Source organism: Protomyctophum parallelum (assembly GCF_964188405.1).
Source record: "Protomyctophum parallelum genome assembly, chromosome: 15".
Lineage (NCBI taxonomy): Eukaryota > Metazoa > Chordata > Actinopteri > Myctophiformes > Myctophidae > Protomyctophum > Protomyctophum parallelum.
In genome coordinates this window covers 44,706,259-44,726,397 of record NC_139710.1, presented here as the reverse complement: position 1 = coordinate 44,726,397, position 20,139 = coordinate 44,706,259, and the positions used below count along the sequence as shown (strand labels likewise).

Below are 20,139 nucleotides of genomic sequence, written 5' to 3'. Positions count from 1 at the left end.
TGTTTATACAGAGTAAGTACAGAATAAATAATCTCTCAATCACTTGGTAATGACTGTGAAACAGTCCTGTATCTGAAAGGTCAGAAATGCAGTCCTTGCAACCACAATGTTTCCAGCCATACAGGTCTAGTCCAGAATGCCACTTAAGCACTATATACTTTGTTGTACAACAAATAGAAAAAAATGTTGACCTACAAGCTTGTAGATGTTTGGAAAATTTGAAAGATTTAGAAAGCTTTTGCCTATAATGCCATGTTGAAAGTGGTTATCACTTAACATACCTACACCCGCACAGTATCATTGGTATGAAGTGTAACTGAATATCGCTGTTTTAGTATCCTCACTTAACCCATTAACCTGAGTTTGATTCTACAAATGTTATGTTAACTTAAATAATAATCACTATTATGGATCCATAAAACATTTATTCAGCTCTTTGAATGCATTAATTGCATACACTATTCGGTGATATATTTTCTGCCTATTTGGGCCGAAACCGAATAGGCCGAAAATGCATATTTAGCCATTTTCTGCCCAATATTCTCTGCGGCCGAATATTCGGTGCATCACTAATATATATATATATATATATATATATATATATATATATAATATATAACACAATGCACACACTCACAGTCACAGAAAACAACAGGTGATTGAGAAACGCACAGAGGCAATAGGTAATTATATACTCAAAGGTAAAAAATATACTGTAACCCCAAAAAGTGTCTATAATCAGTGCTGCCGAATCACCGATAGTTTAATAGTGAGGACTTGCTCACCCTATCGGCCATACATGGAAGTGTTCCAGATCATAGGGCTGGACTGGCTCCAAGTGCAAAAAAGCTGGCAACCTCATTAGAAAGACCTCTTCGGGCTCGGCAGATCACTTCAGCGCAGCAGAGGAGGAGAGAGCGATCATTGCCAGACGCAATGCTTTGCAGCAACAGTTGGAGTGTTGTTTAACGTGACTTTACGACTTTTTTGAACAAGAGTGTTTGTGTTTCGTCGGTAGTGATAGTTTCTAGCTGCTGCCTGCGAGTTTCGACAGATTTCGGATTTGTTTTTAACATGTCAAATTAAATGTAACCTATATCAGGAGCGTTGGATATTACGCAAAACAGAATTGCAGGTAGGCTATAATGCCACGACGTTTAAACTATTATCCGTACTACTTGTGAAGAAAATAGTTTACAGTTTATGGATAGTATTTAAATCTAATCACACGTTTTACTCTACTTGCAGAAGTCATCTTGGAAACGTTCAAGGATTACTCTATAGTTGGATTGCGCACATACGGACTTGGAAGCTCTTCAAACGAATTGTCACTGCGCGACTTCGTCTGACTTTTGACTTGATCTGTCCCAGAAATGGTGGGGCATTTACATTTACAAGCTATGGATGATAGTCTGAAAGGCAAGAATCGGGAAGGACTGCTTGACAGTCCGGATTCAGGATTACCCCCGAGTCCGAGTCCACCCTTCTGCTCGCTGTCTCCTGGTCTGCTTGAGTCGCGCTCTGAGAGTTGTGAGACCCCGATCGAAAATCATCTTGGATTTTACAAAAAAGAGAACAGAGAGGGGAAACTGGTAAGCAGCCTATATATATACTCAACTCAATAAACACAACTCAATAAACACACTTTACTTTTGTATTGCCGAGGCAGTTCATTTGACATAGGCTATTGAATCTATTCGTACTCGTAGCCTAATATCACTAGCCAAAATTATCATTGTTTGTGTGGAAATCTCTGTATAGGCTAGGGTAGGCAGTAGGCTATTGTTGGCCAGGCAGAAACGGATTTTACTTAAGCCCTCGCAAACATCTGGAAGCCCTCTCTCCCTGGTGGAGTTCTGCAGTTATCTCATTTTCTGATGCAGCATAGTTGCTGAAGATGCCAAGTCCATTAGAAGTTATTTTTCCCCTCCTGGCATACAGTGGTAAATTGTTTGACATAAAGATGCCTTGGGCATGTGATATTACAGTAGGCCTATATCATGGTATTGTTGTCTTCAGCTGGTTTTCTGCCCTGCGATGCTACTTGGTAGACCGTAGGCTACCCTATTTAGAAGATAGATCTTGTTGAGTTAATGATCGTCTGATTTCTTACATTCTAACTGGAGTGGGGACTTAGACGGTATAGGCTAATCATTACGATCATCTGCGGTTTGAGGTTATAGGCCTACTAACCTTTTTGTATATTAACCTGAGTTAAGTGAAAGTCGACTACTCATTTGACAACAACATCTTTGTTATTCATTTAGAGTAGACAATTATCTTTTATAATTTTACATTTTATAATTACTAAAATTTGGAGAGATGGTGGGTAAGGGTATACCATGCACCTTTTCTCGCAAATTTAGTAATTAAATGAATTCCTCCCCACACACATTGCTGTGTTGTATCCTACTAACTCACCTGCTAGTGAGGAGCCCCCAACGGGAGGATGCCTTCGTCCTGCTCCTCCGGCTCAACACACGTGCTGACAGGAGGAGTAGGCCTACGTGCATTCACCATCCCCACTCCCCAACCCGTCTTACCTCCCGCGAACACAGGACAATTGTGTTCGCATATACTGGTGGATTCAAACCCACAACCTCCATGATGGTGGACAGGGACTAGACCACTGTGCTATCCAAGCGCCCAAAATCTTTGTTATTGTTTCTGATCTGGTATACCTGACGACCTCGAGTGCCCTGCTCATTGTCAACACTATTCCCCAGACCCCAGTACCAGTAACTACTATTCTTATACAGGTCAGAGCAATAGCCAACATAAGGTACAATTAAAGGCATGAGATATCTGACTAAATATCTGACTAAATCAGTTAAAGCTAAGCTAGAGTCCCGCAGTCCCGCCCCCTGTCATGACGATGCCAGGCCCAGGAAATGATACCCAATGCATTTTTCCCATAGACATTTCAAAAAGTATTTATTTAAAGACGGTTACCTCGTGTCGTGACAAATCATGACAATAAACACAATATTTTGGACCAAACAAATAATTACAACAAAAACAACAAAAAAAGTGTTGTAACCAGACGTTTTTTTCTTCTTTCTAATTATTTGTTTGGCCCAAAAATGTTTGTTTGTTGTCATGAGTTGTCACAACAAGAGTTGGCTTTGTACGAGGCTTAAAAGGTCTTTCAATAAATACTTTTTGAAATGTCTATGAGGAAAAGGAACGGAGAACCATTTCCTGGGCCCTGGTAGGGGGCCCCTTTTTGAAATGTCTATGGGAAAAATGCATTGGAAATAATTTCCTGAGCCTGGCGTCGTCATGAAAGGGGGCGGAACTGCGACGCTCTATTGAATAGCCTGAGTAAGTATAGGTCTGAAGAGTTTTGTATTAGGCTGTAAATCAAAAGCTACCAAAGTAACTACTAAAGTTTTCAAATAATTATAGTAGAGTAAAAGTAAAACTTGCTTTTGAGATGCAGTAGAAGTAAAAGTATTGAATCTTGGAAATACTCAAGTAAAGTACCTCAAAATTGTACTCAAGTAGCCTACACAACTTGAGTAAATGTACTTTCCACCGCTGCTAAGTTCCAACTTCCATTTTTGCCATCTCAGTGATTACCAGGGACTATCCAATGTCCCTGGCATTGACAGCATTAGTCTGGACTACAAATGTTTCTTTGGTTTCACTGAAAATTAAATTGCATTGCTGCTATCAGAATCTCCCTATGATCTTGTCTCTGACAAATCTGTATGTTAATGTGACTAATTCCTTATGCATGGTAGGCATGCCATTTTGAAGATTTGTTGTTTAACCGCACCATGAAAACGGTTTGTTTGATTTATTGAATGCTTTAACAGTTTGTAAAGACAAGCAGAGGAAAGTACAGTTCAACACAAGGTCTACTAATAGGAATAAACACCCAAGAAAGCACTGGTTTGTTTCCATTGGGGTAATGTTTTGTACCCAATTCATCAAACTCCATCCTTGTTGTAGCATTGTACGGTACACCATAAGCCAAAAGATTTGCATTACAAATGACAGCTAATGCTATTATAGCAGAAAAGGGTTGATTCAGTGGAAAATAATTACCAGGTCGCTCCCAGTTTCAGAAAGTCTACATGTCAGCACAGGTCGAGGGTGGCTTTTTAGTGTGTCTGAAGGAAGCTCTAGATATGCAGTTTGGTATCCTGGGAGTTGACACTGGTTTGTTGAGACCTGAAAAATTGAAATGGCCTTAATCCTCTAGAAGTTTGAGACTAGGAACTGGGAAGGACTCTGTCTTGAGGTTTCTTTCTGCTCAATATCAGTTTTGAACAGCTTCTGCTTGGTATTCTTCACAGAAATAATCAAATAGGATATGCATATAGTTAATGCAAATATATTTTAATTTGTTTTATTTTGTATTATTTTTAATTCCCCCTCTAGTCCAGATCTGTTTTGGGATGTTTTTTGTGTGCCACCAAAACAATCCCCCAGTTCTATTTTGGGGCACACAGTGCTAATGCTTGTGTGGTTGCAGGCCATTGCATAAGACATTGCTGACCTCTCACTTCTAATTTAAACATGGGCAATGCACAAACACAGCCCCACTGTTATGAAAACATTTAGGAACATTGTGCATGCAGAAAGTGTTTCCCTGTAGTTGTTCAGTCTTCTTACAGTTACATCTAAACATACTTGTAAGTTGAAACCAAACCCATACATTTCAAAATGTCTCCAAATAATGCGACATTGAAATACTGGTAATATTTACTGTTACTGTATATATATAAACTACTAGGTGTATAGAAATACAGTGCCTGATTTAGTAGCAGGGCTGAATATTTGATGCATCTTTAGATAGAGCCACGGTGTCAAACATCCGAAAGGTCATTTGATAATACCCCTCAGCACTTTACATTCTGTCTACAGTACACCAGATAGTGTTGGTACTATGATCTCCTTCATTAACAGAAAGAACTGTCTCTGGATTATGAGGACAGGATTCAACTACTGATGCACTGATATCAAAGCCATTCTGTGCTTCAGATATGACGTCTGATGTTTTATTATATCGCACCAAAATGCCCAGGATTGTGGAAATTTGTTTTACATCGAATGTGTTTGGCTTGGCTTGTCCTCAACGGTGCTGCATTGTGCATTGTACATTGTGTGGCTACTGCTCAGCTGTAGCCTATTTTTCCTGGGCAGAATTGTACTTCCAGGGGGGGAGGGCGGGGGGGGGGTTCTGGTGTGTGTGTGGGGTGTGTGTGTGTGTGTGTGTGTGTGTGAGTGTGTGTGCATGTGCATGTGCATGTGCGTGTGCGTGTGCGTGTGCGTGTGCATGTGCATGTGCATGTGCATGTGCATGTGCATGTGCATGTGCATGTGCGTGCGTGCGTGCGTGCGTGCGTGCGTGCGTGCGTGCATGCGTGCGTGCGTGTGTGTGTGTGTGTGTGTGCGTGCGTGCGTGCGTGCGTGCGTGCGTGTGTGTGCGCGCGTATGTGTGTGTGTGTGTGTGTGTGTGTGTGTGTGTGTGTCACAAGTGTTTAAGTTTTACAGAAGTTGCCAGAGCACTGCCAGAGCTGTAAATAGCCAGTGTGGTGTTCATCACACCAAAGCAGCGACGGGAAGCCAATCAAATACTTACAGTAATTTCATGCCACAAAGTGCCAACAGCAAAGGGTGGACAATGAATGGGTTTGCAGATTAACTCCATTTGTGCAGAGTCACTGTAGTGCTCAATGTCTGTCAGCAATCATAAATAATTTCTCCCATTGACTATAGAATTGATATTTTTAAAATATGCTCCCCATTGACTCACATTGTACGGCAATACCACTCTGCAGGCTCTTGTTCAGCCTGTAAACAAATGCAAATGCAAATGCATTTGTTCAACTTGTTCAATTTGTTCAGCCCAAACAATATAGAACATCACAAATGTCAACCTCTTGTTGATTTTATTATTTGAAGATCAGTACAGTGATGCGAATAGCCTGCATCCTGCATCTTTAGACTCACTAAATTGAGAAAAGTATGTCACCCTCCAGGGGTCCTGCGATGCAATACTGTACTCAGTACTGTACTCTAACGTCGTTGAAGTAGGACTCATAAAATGTCACTGAGACCCATCTAAAAGACCACCCCTGGGTCGTGGGACCCATTACATTGAAAACCTATTTACATCACTGGTACCGGGTTTTGTCTTTGTTTGCATTCATTTAAAGGCTGAAAAAGACCATGCAGAGTGATCTTGCCATACAATGTAAATCAATGGGGAGCATATTTTCAATTATTAATTGCTAGTCAATGGAGAAATTACTTTTGATTTCTTGTCCACCTTTGAAGTTACATCATGGCAAGGTATCTAGTAATTACACACAGTGTGCTTGCCTCTAAAACTGACTTTGGACAGGTGGAAAACTACAGCTAAACTATTGCAGTGACACATTATTTTAGTTACACTTCTGATAGTTCGACATGAATCTTGTCGGACATTAAATAATGTTGTCAGACATTAAATAATGATTGACTCATATAGCCTACCTTCATAATCCCACTAGAGTTTCAGTTGCAAGTGTGTCAAAAATATATCTTATTGTGACAGCGCACTTAAGCATAGAGTCATGGATGTACTGAAAGCTGGTTGAAAAGGCTAGAATAATGATCCAAGGATTCAGATTAATCAGTGATGTCACAGTAGTACAGGAAATCTAGGGAAAATACAGGATCAACCTCAAACTAATTGCAAAAAAACCAAACTGATTTTGTATCTTCAATATATCCTGAATAACAGAAAAAAGGTTGCCTGGAATTGTCTGAGGGGAAAGTGTTGAAAATGGCCTGTCTATGGTGGCCATATACTGTACAGGCCATTTTCTAAACTTTCTCCTCAGACAATTCCAGGCAACTTTTTTTCTGTTATTCAGGATATATTGAAGATACAAAATCAGCTGAGTTTGGGTTTTTTTGCAATTAGTTTGAGGTCAAATTACATTATTACTGGACTACTGTCATGATGCGCAATGTGCACTGCTTTGGTTGAATTTACATTACAAAACATTGAGTCCTCATGTTTGTGCTGAATCTGGGGGAAATGGGACAAGTGGCGTTGTGCCCGTGGGTGTTACTCACCTTTTTGATTGATTAATATTACCAGTGCACGCATCCATTATCCAACCTGGGTGACGGTGCTGGGCGAGTGCTTGCGCTTTAGCATGGGGGTCAGATCATCATATGGAATGAATTCTGTACTGGCCATATATTGAGCATGTCTTGAATGGGTTTGATGAGGTCAGATCAACATAAGGAATGTGAGAACATGTCAGCTCCATATCTGGAGATCTAAGGGTGGCAGCGGGGGCAGTGTCTTGAGTGTACAGGGTTTGATGAGGGCCCAGGTAGGGCCGGGCCTTAAGTTTCGGGCCTGTTGAGAACTCTAGTTTTCGCCGGCTGCTGGGTGCGGCTGCACTAATAACTTTGGGCCGGGCCCGTCTAGAGTTTTAATGAACAGGTATCAGTCAAAAGGGAGACATCAAAAAGGAAGGACGGTGGGGAGGGATCGACATATGGGATGTCAGAACAGGTCAGCTCCATATATGGAGATGGAGGCGTAATGTCACAAGGCGTGACCAAATATGGAGGCGTGATGTCACGAGGCGTGAGGTCACGAGGCATGACCATATATGGAGGTGTGACGTGACACACGGAAATGCAGGTTTTCATAGTAAATGCGACCTATGGTTGCAATTAACCGTTTGTAGAATGTGTACAGTTCCAGGAAAGTACAGGTCAATCTGCTAAGACAGTGGTTTTCAAATTTCAACCAGTGGTCCTTGAGGGGGTTCCAGGTGGTCTTCAGCTAAATGATGGGGAGTTCGTAACCAAATGGACCCTTATTAGATCTTTAACTCTTGAGAGTGTAAGATCCTCCCCCACCCGTCCTTCCTTCGATGTCTCCCTTTTGACTGATACCTGTCCATTCAAACTCTAGACGGGCTGGCAAAAACTAGAGTTCTCAATAGGCCCGAAAATTAAGGCCCGGCCCTACCTGGGCCCTAACTCGGCTGGCCAAAGGCCCTGTCTGGCTTATTAATTAGCACACATTTTACGCCCTACACGGCCCGAAAACGTCATTTAAAAAAAGAATCCAGATATGGGCATTCCCAGACCTATTGTTTCAGGCGACCTCGCCTTTAGGGCAAGGTCGCTTCTCGCCCTCAGGGCATCTTACTGGTTTAATTTACAAGAAATCTGCACAATTAGAGAATGTAGAATAATTATTTTGATCAACGACTTGTTATCTCTCCAATGGTACCACTGCCAACATCAATACAGCAAGGAATTGTGGACAAAATCCAATGTGACGAGTCTGAGAGGCTAAATCTCATCAAATGGTGGTCTGTGGCTCAAATGCTAGTTTGTTTTGAGAGGTCTGTGTCGTATTCTTTGGTTGACTTTCTTGATTAGTTTTTCACCTCCCTTTCTGGAAAGTTCTGAATGTATTTCACTTAAGTGTAGCAGAGTTGAGCTTGCAGGCTCAGTCGTACTCATCCAGATACTGTGGTGCTGATTGTAAGCTCGGGGTAAGATGAGAATTTGCATGTTGCTCAGAGATCTGCCATGTCCTTGGCCTGTTGTAGCCTGTCCCTAAAGCAGAGAGACGGTGAGAGAGAGTCAGTCAGTGTGGCATGTATGTGTATTGCAGCCAAACCACAGCATGTGACAGGTTCACTCTATCCACCCGGTGTAATGTGAGCGCTAGAAGGATTGTGGTGTAGGGTTTCCATTTGATTCAGATTGTTCAATGTTTTGAGTGGCATATTATGCAATAAAAAGCATCTCTCTGACAAGCACACATTCTGTACAAGGCCGTGTTTTCTGTGAATATAGTGTACACAACTGTCAGTCACAGACGTGTGTGTGACTGTGTGTGTGTGTGTGTGTGTGTGTGTGTGTGTGTGTGTGTGTGTGTGTGTGTGTGTGTGTGTGTGTGTGTGTGTGTGTGTGTGTGTGTGTGTGTGTGTGTGTGTGTGTGTGTGTGTGTGTGTGCGTGTGTGTGTGTGTGTGTGTGCGCGTGCGTGTGTGCGTGTGCGTGAGTGAGCGGGTGCAATAGAGGGAATGTGTGTAGGGAGTTGACAGAGATTGTGACTGGCTGCATGTCTCCATGCCAATGCCATAGCTCAGGAAATTTGGCATTCACTGTTCCAAGCTTGTGGCCAGTTGGAACTGAACTCTCTGAGATCCTATTGATTGTGCTAGTAACGATATTACTCTCACTAAGCTGGTTGGTGGCAGTAAAAGACTGTGGTTTTAGTCTGCAACTTCCAGGTGTGAATGTGAGGCCGAAAAAGCATTTGTGCTCACTGCGCACTGCACAATGAACCTTTTTTAAACTATAAAGTACACCACAGAGCGCACATCTCTGCCAGGCCGTGTGGCCTACCCACCCAGGGCTATGTGAGTTGTGGATTACAGCCACCAGGAATCGAGAAAGCTGTGGGGGAAATTACACAGTTGTGGCTCCCCCCTATGGGTAGAAGTGAAAATGCATTTTGGAGGTGCACTCAATAGAGGCCCCTCAACATGTGATTCCAATGTGGGGTTGATTGTGTTTTGTGTACATAATATTTGGCATTTGTTTTGTACACACACACATTTTGGAAGCCAATTAAAGGCAATTAGGCCCCGTCATCATCTGCAAACGTTTTTTTATCGTATAATAGGAATATAAAAAAGCTGTTCAACTCTCGTCACATGAGATGTGTAGACAATTTGGTGAAGATTAGTAAAACATAAAATAAAAAAGGAACAGAAACTATTGGTCTGAGACGTAAGTTAACTCTTGGCTGTGCATTGTGTAGAAGCCCCTCAATATGTGATTTTCAGTTGATCAGAATTCATTTAGGCGTTTTGTTTTTGTAAAATTGGCTCCACAATGCAGAGTTCAGTAAATACTATTATTGCCAAAGTGCAGACCTGGCTGAAATATAATTTCAAAATGACACAATATATGGGTATGGGTACATTCACAATGTACCTGATCTGCACTTTCACACCATCTGGTTCCTAAAGGCCTAGGGATTGTTGTCAACTCTTAGCTGTTTGTGACCATTTCTTTAATGTGTGCTTTCATTCAGAAAGTATTTAACTGTGGGACAGTAATGTCTTCTGTATGTGACTGTGTGCATGTGTGGGTGATGGGGAAGCAGAGCATAACAGACGACTGATAGATTGAACAGGTGGACCAGAGTGAGTGTGTCCAGGTTTAGAAGCCAGTGACATACAGTGTAGAGGGGGACACTCCTTGCACGCACGCACACACATACATATTTAATAGGCTACTTCAAATGTAATTCAACTTATGTGGTGCATTACTAAAGACAGAGTTTTAAGAAAGTGTTTGAAATGAAGAGAAAATGTATTTATTTTAATGCAAGTCTGCAAGTCTGAGGAGATTTTGAGGGCCTTTTTGAGTCTTGACGGGACGTGACGGGGATTGGGAATGTGTTCCACAGAGGGGCGATAGAGTAAGTATTAAGTAGCCTTGGGAACCAATGGTTCTCGAGCCTTGTGTTGTGGCGGTCAGGTTTCCTTGGTGTGAGACAGCTTGATGTACAACCCCTGGACATGAGGCTAGTATGATGATGCCCGGGAGGCATTGGGATTTGGGGGTACCTTTTGTATAGTCTTTTGTATGACTCGGCCCGGCATTGACCCCTGGGACCTCCGAATCTCAAGGCGGAAACTTTAACCACAAGGCCACTGGTGTGTATTCTGCATTTGGACGGACAGACGCACGCACGCACAGACACACACACGCACGCACGGACGCACGCACGCACACACACACACACACACACACACACACACACACACACACACACACACACACACACACACACACACACACACACACACACACACACACACACACACACACACACACACACACTATACTGTACACACCTCTCGTAGACTGACTGGAGGGCTGTGAAAGCCCTTCAGCCAACCCTTCAAAGAGATTTAATGCTAACACTTCATTTGCCTTACCCGACATGGTGTAATTATCTCAATTAAAATGGAAGTGTTGCTTTGGCTGCAGTTTGTTGTGGAGTTGTTGTTCAGCTTTTGCTATTGACAGGCAGCATTGTCATGTGGCCATGTGCCATCAGTGGGTGGGGCGTTGTCAAATGTCCATGCTTTTTTAAGTTAGAAGAACAGGCAGGCTGAACATTATTGTTTAGCGGGTAGTTAAAAAAGAATGACTGATTTGGACTCTCCTGACATGGTGTGCCTTCTTTCATAGCTTCCCTATCTGCTGCTGAACGCCACAGGAACAGACCCCAGAGCGCGTATGCACCCTGTGTTCTTTGGTGAAAGCATCGAGGTCAACCCCAAACCAGAACAGGAAATAAAGTAAGTGAAAATAAAATGAGTATTTATTGATCATAATTTGCAACTTGTCTTGCCCTACTTTAAATGGTTAGGATTAGGAATCATATTGTTACATTTGTCTTCTATGTTGCCCAAGCTATGGGCACATGATGCAAAATTCAGGACTTCGTGCTTGTGTTTTTATCATGTCATCTGAGTGTTTGATATTGTTTTTATGTCTTTCCTTTCTCGTTTTATATCCACATTCCACAAGGTAACCTAAGTATGTGTAAACCTTAAAATAATATCATATTATTTGTTCCATATTGTTTCCTGCTTAACATTTTCCTACTCACACTGCCACCTAGTGGTGACTTACTTACAGTATGTTCCCAACCTCTATTAATATTAAAGCCCTCTTTCCTTCTCTTCCACAGGTGCAACTCTGAAGTGAAGTACGACTCGGACAAGCATTACCAGGACCAGGTTTACTGCTTACCTGTTCCCACCCCCACCTCCTTCAGTGAGACAGTAGTGGCGGTGCAGAACTGCACCTGGCGAAGCTACAAGTCCCAGGTCTACCTGGAACCACGCCAGAAGCCCCTAAGCTACCGGAGCACCACCATCATCTACCCTAAACATGCCAAGAACACTTACCGCACAACTCTCAACTACAATGCCACTGGCTCCCGTCGTTGGTTTGTTTCCACAGTCCAGCTGGAGTCCAGTGAGGACACAAGCCCCTGTATTATCTACACGGAGGACTTGTAGTACCCAGCGCTGCCTAAACCGACCACACAGTCACACGCTTGTAGGGACAGGGGCTAACTGCCTGAATGACTGACTAGTGCAGGCTGGCTTGAAGATTGGTGGCTATCTTGCTTAATGAGGATGAGGCACTTAGAAATGCCCATGTTGGAAAGTACTGGAACCCCATATCTTCTTCTTGTATGTATGAATTTGTGTGCCATTGGGGGGGGGGGGGGGACCTGAGACATCCTTTTAGGGACATTTTTGCTGTTTGAGACTTGAGTATATTGTATTAGACTTTCTACTGATGCAGTCTTTAAAAGGAGAGCCTCCTTGGCAGTTCAAAGCTGCATTTCATGGATTTATTGTCTTATTTAATATAAATGCTGACAAATGATTCTGCTCCCAAGAAGAAATGGCCGCCAATGGACAGAACTCCAGGTTTTTTTTAACCTCTGTAAAGGTAATGATAATGTTTGACTGTAGTATATGTCTAATATATCAAGGAATCTACAGTTCTTAGTTACACATTTTCCTGATTATTATACTGATTTGAATAGAGTTCATGTCAACCCATTCACACCAAAGCAAACCTTTCTAATGGCTTTATTGCACTTGTTTTCTATGTATCATAATAATTAATGCCTGTCCTGTCATTGGAATCGTATTGCAGAGCGGAGAGCTGATTTACAATATTGCATTAAAAAACAACAACAATGGACCAAAGATAATTTAACGCAGGGATATTTAGGTGGCCATTCACCTCCCTCCATCACAATTCTTTACTCTGAAACTGAAGACTATGTTTTAGTATTCTTTTTCTCAGCAGAATACATTCGTACAGTAACTTTGTATTTGATTCAAACTAGACCTCAGAAGTTGGACCCCATTTACTCCACGGATTATATTATCTTTTTATGAGGTTTACGAAGGACAATCCTGAACATTTGAGAGACTGTATGTTTAACCTTATAGATGCCACGTGGATATAGTTTACCACAGAGGACACAGATAGGTGTTCACAAGAACATACTAGGTAAGAGGTCTATTTATTTCAGTGTAGTATATTGTACTTTTCTGATTTGAGTCGACCACAAACACAATTGTCCTGTTATTATAAACCCTGCCCATATAAAACAAACGGTACAGTAGGAATGATAGACCAGTTCTCTGAGGTCTGTTTTGAGTGTCTTTAGTGAGCTATGTGACGTTAGTAGGAAGGGCTTAGAGCTATGTTACAAGGCCTCTAAGAGGAACTTACCTCTGTCCTTAACCCTAACCCTGTTTTTAAAGATTTACAAACCATCAATGAGGTTTAGGAGTGGCAGTTTAGTCAATGGGTCAACTTGAAGGTTTGACACTTCTGTAACATGTAGTATAATTTGTAATTGAAACGGTTGTCTCAGATGATTTACAGCATCAGGTTGCATCAGGTTTTCCTGTTGAAGATGTAATATAGATTTATATTATGAGTCTTTCTCACTTCCTTGTCTGTCTTATATGTAGGTTATTGATCTTGGTAAATATTGAAACTTATTTTATGAATTCAGATCTTACCTCAGTTTCTTTTTAGATGTTGACTTTATTTTGTTGCAAACATGTATTCCCTAATGTAATTGAGAATTTGTTTAGTTTTTTGTTCACTTTTTTTTAAAAGAAGCTATTTTCATAAGTAAGTGGACCGTAGAACATGTCTCGAGGGGGTGAGAATCGGTATCGGCATCGTGGTTAGGTAGCAATGCAAAGTGTAAAAAAGACTTGATACGTTTGATCTAAAGAGAAAGCCACTGGGTCTAGTGTTATTGAAAATGGAGGCGTACACACACACACACACACACACACACACACACACACACACACACACACACACACACACACACACACACACACACACACACACACACACACAGTCACACACTCACACAAAAGATGAAATAAGTGAATCAGGCTTGATGTATGGAGCATTGGAGCCAGTGGCATTTGCACACAATGGGAAGATTACTGGCAAGACAAGGGTTGTGTTATGTATAGGTGGTCTGAGAGTTGTTCTGAAGGCATAAGAAAATAGCAAAAGGGAGCAGATGGCAAGTACAATATTTTGATGGTTATGTTTTGTGTTCTTTCCTAACCCTTGACTTTGTTACTGTAATATATTTTCCTGTTGTATATGTGGCATTGAGGCACTTCATAATTCTCTTTATATTTTTGTACATTTCATGTCGGTCATCATTCTTGCTCTGATCAAAAGAAAATAATTTAAAAAAGATGTATTCTAACTGAATAAAACAAGAATTCCCAAGCCCAGACTTGTGTTAGTATTTACACAGTAAAATGGGGGGGGGGACCCCCAATCTGATTCTGAACTGTTATGTAACGTAACCACGGTAACAATTACAATTTAATAGGTGAGGTCAATATTGGAAACAAATGCCACTGCACTCGCCTGCACCAACCCCTGGAAAGACATGATATAGAGGATGGCCAGACACGAAGAAGAAGATTTCGGAACTGCACTCTTCCACATCACTGCATTGATGTTGGTGCTACTGTCTGATTGATGGATTGATGGATTGATTGATTTGAATTCACAGTATGTAGAATGAGTACATTTCAACGAAAGTACGTAGGTCAATAAAAAAACTGCTAAGCAGACTTGTTTTCATCAGGGTCCTCCATTTTCAATTCATCAGGCCCTGCTGACAACTGCTTCATGATAAAATACCACCATTTTTTCTACTCAGTCTGTGTCTCATAGGAGGGCTGTGGGCATATCAGACTGGATCATCACCTAGATCTGCATATATGGAGCCGGCCAGCAACTCTACATCTGACCTCTAACCTCAAACCCTTAGATCTCCATATATGGAGCTGACCTGTTCTGACATTCCATGTTGATCCTTCCCTACCCATCCATCCTCTTCTATGTCTCTCTTTTGACTGATACCATGTCCATTCAAACTCTAGACGGGCCCCAAAGTTAGTTATTAGTGCTGCCGCGGCGGGCAGGTGGCAAAAACTAGAGTTCTCATTCTCAACAGGCCCGAAAATAGTTTTGGGGGGAAATTTTGCTGGCTTTTCAGAGTAAAATCTCCCTCATCTGCTTGGTACTCTTGCGCCTTTAGTCTGAAAACGTCCCCGGCATTTATAGTGTTTTAATAACCATTTAAACTCTACTTTGTGGACTATGTTCCACAAGGTCTGTACTAGGCCCCCTCCATTTTCCCTCTACACCACCACCAAGAAACATAGCTGGCCTACAAGCTCACAAGGCTTGAATGTTCACTATTGTCACCAAATGTTTGCCCAGAATAGTAACGTTGGGTTCACTTGGTTAAATTACATGTATTTATTGTATTTGCAAAGATCTGCTATTATTCAATAGCAGATCTACAAGCTCATAGCACAACACAGAGTGCCGCCCTATGGGCTTGTATATCTGCTATTTTGTGAAAAGGTCTTAATGGGTTAATTATCTAAGCACAATGTGTTGTCAAGCTGTGTCTCCCGACCCTCAGTCCACTGTTTCTTCTGATTGGTTGACAGCAAGCGATGACATCACATGACCTCTGGGCTGGTCACTCACCATGTCAGAGGTCATGACCTCTGGGCTGGTCATCAAATGTCTTGCAGCGAGCGTCTAGATTTAAAGTTAAACACAAATTATGGTCATCTGATATATTGTCACTGTGGTTATCTTGTATGTCCAAAACCTTTACTTTTCAGGAAATGGAGAACTAGAGACATGTGTTCCAATGGATCCAATGGAGTTGAGTCTGTGTTGAACCCATTTTGGGCGGGAACCCTTTTTGGTGTTTTAAGCATCATGTTATTACTTTAGCAGAGCTATTGAAAAATAGCAGATCTACAAACTCATAGCGCGGCACCGAGTGCCGCGCTATGAACTTGTAGGTCTGCTATTTTTTAAAAATCCTGAAAATGTGCCTCAAATCTTTGAATATATATATATTATTACAGAGTGAACATTTTAACTTAAATCTTTTGCTTCCGGGGAGGTCCCTGGATCAACATATTTCAGAGGCATACCGGTATTACATATGCTTTTTGGGGTCCTTGACATGAAATATTGAGCACCACTGATACAGAGAAAAATAGGGTTTTTCTGGAAAATGTCAGGATTTTGAAGACATTTTTTAATATTCAGGCCTAAATGGGTTAATACTTCTGCAAAACAAATGCTTACCACTAGCTTTCTTCACAAATGTGTTCATAAAGGTGTCTACAATCACAAATAAATGTGTTCCCACCCCAGGGGCCCTTGGGGGGTTTCCAGGGGGTCCCCAATAAAAGTAGTTAATGCAGTAAATCATCTTAACCACTATTGGTTGTGCCTGCTATTTTCTGATTTGGATAAATTCTTTCCATCTTGACCAAGTGGTGTCCGGGGACCCCCAGGGGTCCTTGAGGGAGTTCCAGGGGGTCCCCAGCTAAATGATGGTTAGTAACCAAATGGACCTTTATGGGTCTGTACCTCAGAGAGTGTACAAATGGAACCAAATTGACCTGTTGGTTCCATTTGTACACGCTCAGATAAATATTAAAATAAATAGATAAATTGGGGGACCCAGAGATAGAAATGCCACTAAATGGGGATAGCCTAAATGCATGTCAAACTCGCCCTAACAGTAACCTCACAAAAACAAGTAGTCCGGTGTTGTTGGAAAATTATCAACGGGGCTCGAACTCGCAAAGTTATGTAGCTCGGATTCGAGGCTGGAAGTCTAGTCCACTGGACCACTGAAGACACAGACAGATCTAGTTCTATATTATGTATCGAAGCCATGACGTCAACTCGAGTAATTCTACTCGAGTTGGAAGCATTAAGACCAATTTTAACGCTCAATGGCTTCCTTTCTGAAAAATAACGTTATTGTAAAAAGATTCACTCGTTCGTATTATTTTACAATGAGAAGCGGACGGGAGCTGGTATCCAACCATTTGGTAAACCATTAGGCCTATGGATGAGCCAATAGCATCCATCCAACCATTCAAACCATTATGGGTGGGCCAGTAAGAACCATTCAAACCATGATGGGTGGGCCAGTAAGAACCATTCAAACCATTATGGTTTGAATGTGTGCTTCTTGCCCAGGGAAGTGTTCTAAATCCTCTAAACGTCATTAACATATATTATTTTGCAAAAAGGGTGAAGTGTCCCTTTAATGATGTAAAGTCCATGTTGGTGACAGCTATATGGGTCACGTGGTGTTGCGTGCTACTAGCCTACGTCACTCATAGTAAAGTCAGCTGTTCGCAAGGCGGCATTTCATGAATGGAAGGAGAGAGGGGGTGAACGGGGAAGGTCCAACTTCGTTGACAGCAATCGCTTTTATTATGCTGTGATTCACTGTGGTATTTGTCCTACGTTTAATACAATATAACAAAAGCAGTGATTCTCATGCAGACAACGACTAAAGCAGCGAGTCTGACAGCTAAAACGTTTCCCCGCTTTAGCCTCTCGGCGTCATACGAGACGCACCAATGTTGTCTTGTCATCTGACAGCAGAGTTCAACACTAACATTCATACAAATAACATAATGTTTGTTGCCTTATTAACCCTAGAACACTAAACATATTTTTTGTTACATCATCACCAAACACGGGTATATTTTACCCAATATAAAATATTCCATAAACAATATTTCTTATCAAAATATATTGCAGTACAGCAATACGTGGCAACTGGAGCTTTACTCTTCTTTAATATTTCGTCATGACTTTTTACTATAGGCCTATACTATAACATTATTAACATTTAAAAAAAACATCGCGTATGTTCTGAGGGGCGTTTGTGTGCCGCGTGCGTGTGTGTTTGTGTGCGTGTGTAAGTGTAAGTGTGTGTGTGTGTGTGTGTGTGTGTGTGTGTGTGTGTGTGTGTGTGTGTGTGTGTGTGTGTGTGTGTGTGTGTGTGTGTGTGTGTGTGTGTGTGTGGGGGGGGGGGGGGGGGGGGTGTTTCCTTGAGCTGCGGTGCACGGGATGCGCATGTGCATGCAATTTAAGTCATCAGGTCGCACCACCGCACCTTCTGGTAAAAAAAAGTAACACGCCAACTCCCAACACGTGCCTGCTAGTGTTTGTAACTTACAACAAGCCGTTTGTTTTAATGAATAACTCGTAATGTAACATTTAATTGACATGGACATCGAGTAGACTAGACTCGTCAGTGTTTTTACCTGGCTGGTTAAAAACAAAAAAAGCTTCTACAAGAATCTGCAGTGGAAACACTGTCCACTCTGCAGCCTAGGTGAGTGTTTGGTGTTGGCAGTTGGCTCATTTAGCTCAGTGGTTTTCAAGCCTATTTATTCGGCATTTGAGGAGCCACGGATCACCATTTGATGACATTTAGCCTCTCAGACCCATTTGAGCCACGGACCACCATTTGATGAGAATTATAGCCGACTCAATCAGTACCCATTAGAATATTTTGTTGTCGTTTAATAAGATTGCAGTATTTATTAACAGTTTGCAGAATGGGTACATTTTAGCCCAAACATTTAGAATCTCGTAGAGGGTTTTTTTTCGATTCTGACGAATCTCTCTACGAGAGTCTAAAACATACCCCCCCCCCCCCTTTACCGTCGAAAGTTGAACGTTTGTGTCTCAAAATCACTCTTACCTTGTACAAATGCAAAATCTAAGCTGCTTTTAATGTTGCCCACTTGTTTGTGAGGTGTACGGATTCAGATTAAACACGGAACATGCTTATTTTTCAATGAAAAAAGCTATTTTAATCCACTCTGTTTCTGAATCCTCCATTGTAAATGCGGTAAACGGCGCAACAGAATATTGCCCGCGCCTCTAGCGGCCAGGGTTCTCTTGCGCATTTACAATGGAGATAAAAGCAAGATGGCCGCCAGATTCCGAGACAGTGGATTAAAATAGCTTTTTTATTGAAAAATAAGCATGTTCCGTGTTTAATCTGAATCCGTACACCTCACAAACAAGTGGGCAACATTAAAAGCAGCTTAGATTTTGCATTTGTACAAGGTAAGAGTGATTTTGAGGCACAAACGTTCAACTTTCGACGGTAAAGGGGGGTATGTTTTAGACTCGTAGAGAGATTCGTCAGAATCGAAAAAAAACCTCTACGAGAATCTAAATGTTTGGGCTAGGTACATTTCACATGAAAGCACAACTCAATACAAAGACTGTTACTGTGGTCTGTGGAGGCACACTGATACAGCATTACACTTAATTGTTTACAACAGGGTCCACCATTTTCAATTCATCAGAACATTTAATTAGAGACTAAAACATATTTTCTATAAAAGTTTGTCCACAATTCCATTCTGTATTGACGTTGGTACCATTAGGAGAGATAACAGGCAAACGTTGATCAAAATGACAATTATTTTACATCTAATTGTGTAGACTTCTGTTCTGGTATTACATTAATGAATGCAGATATTTACTCTGATTGGTCCATTTGGTTACAAACTCATCATTCATTTAGTTGGGGACCACCTTGCTGGAAGGACCAATGGTGCACTGGCTTATCTAATTAACTGCTTAATTATCATTAAGGAATTGATGGAATTGCCTGTGTAATTTCACTTTGATTTTCCAATTGATAAAGCAGCAACTAGTTAGTTAGAAGCATTGTTGTTTTGTGTGATGTGAAGCTTTTATTTGCTGAAGTTTTTCCAATTTGACAATTTTGACACTGTGTTTGTTTGTGTGTGTGTGTGTGTGTGTGTGTGTGCGCGCGCGCGCAACATTGTGATTTGGATTGCACGCACACCTGAGTCAAAATTACTAATTGACATCACCAGCTGCTTGATTGGAAATTTTGAAGTGACTGTTAAGTCATGTTGTGTTGCACATGTTTCCTTGTGTTACAACATATAGACCATGTTGAAGTAACAACACACAAGAGAACTAAAATGGTTTATAATGTGTTGACACTGTGGGGAAGCTAAATTATGTGTGGGTCACCTGCCTGTCTCATATGCAGTGTTGTTGGCAATCCTGTTGATTGGGAAGGTGCCAAAGCACTGTAGAGGGGTGTTCATGTTCATATCTGTATGGTGTTTTGTCTTTTTGAGTGGTGC

At 41.5% G+C, this 20,139-nt stretch overlaps 1 protein-coding gene across 1 annotated transcript; it reads left to right on the top strand.

Annotated features, from left to right (window-relative positions):
• Positions 1 to 879: 879 nt before the first annotated feature.
• On the top strand, positions 880 to 14,373 carry rflna (refilin A). The gene is made up of 4 exons (XM_083783666.1): positions 880 to 1,135; positions 1,249 to 1,592; positions 11,252 to 11,361; positions 11,757 to 14,373. The coding sequence occupies exons 2-4, from the start codon at positions 1,374 to 1,376 to the stop codon at positions 12,088 to 12,090; spliced, it is 663 nt and encodes a 220-aa protein (XP_083639792.1). The 5' UTR covers positions 880 to 1,135; positions 1,249 to 1,373; the 3' UTR covers positions 12,091 to 14,373.
• The last annotated feature ends 5,766 nt before the right edge of the window (positions 14,374 to 20,139 follow it).

Excerpts from the sequence above, each read along its gene's own strand:
- rflna (XM_083783666.1), top strand. The coding sequence starts at position 1,374 with ATGGTGGGGCATTTACATTTACAAGCTATGGATGATAGTCTGAAAGGC. Across the intron at positions 1,593-11,251 it reads AGAACAGAGAGGGGAAACTG|CTTCCCTATCTGCTGCTGAA; the intron begins GTAAGCAGCCTA and ends CTTCTTTCATAG. Across the intron at positions 11,362-11,756 it reads AAACCAGAACAGGAAATAAA|GTGCAACTCTGAAGTGAAGT; the intron begins GTAAGTGAAAAT and ends TCTCTTCCACAG.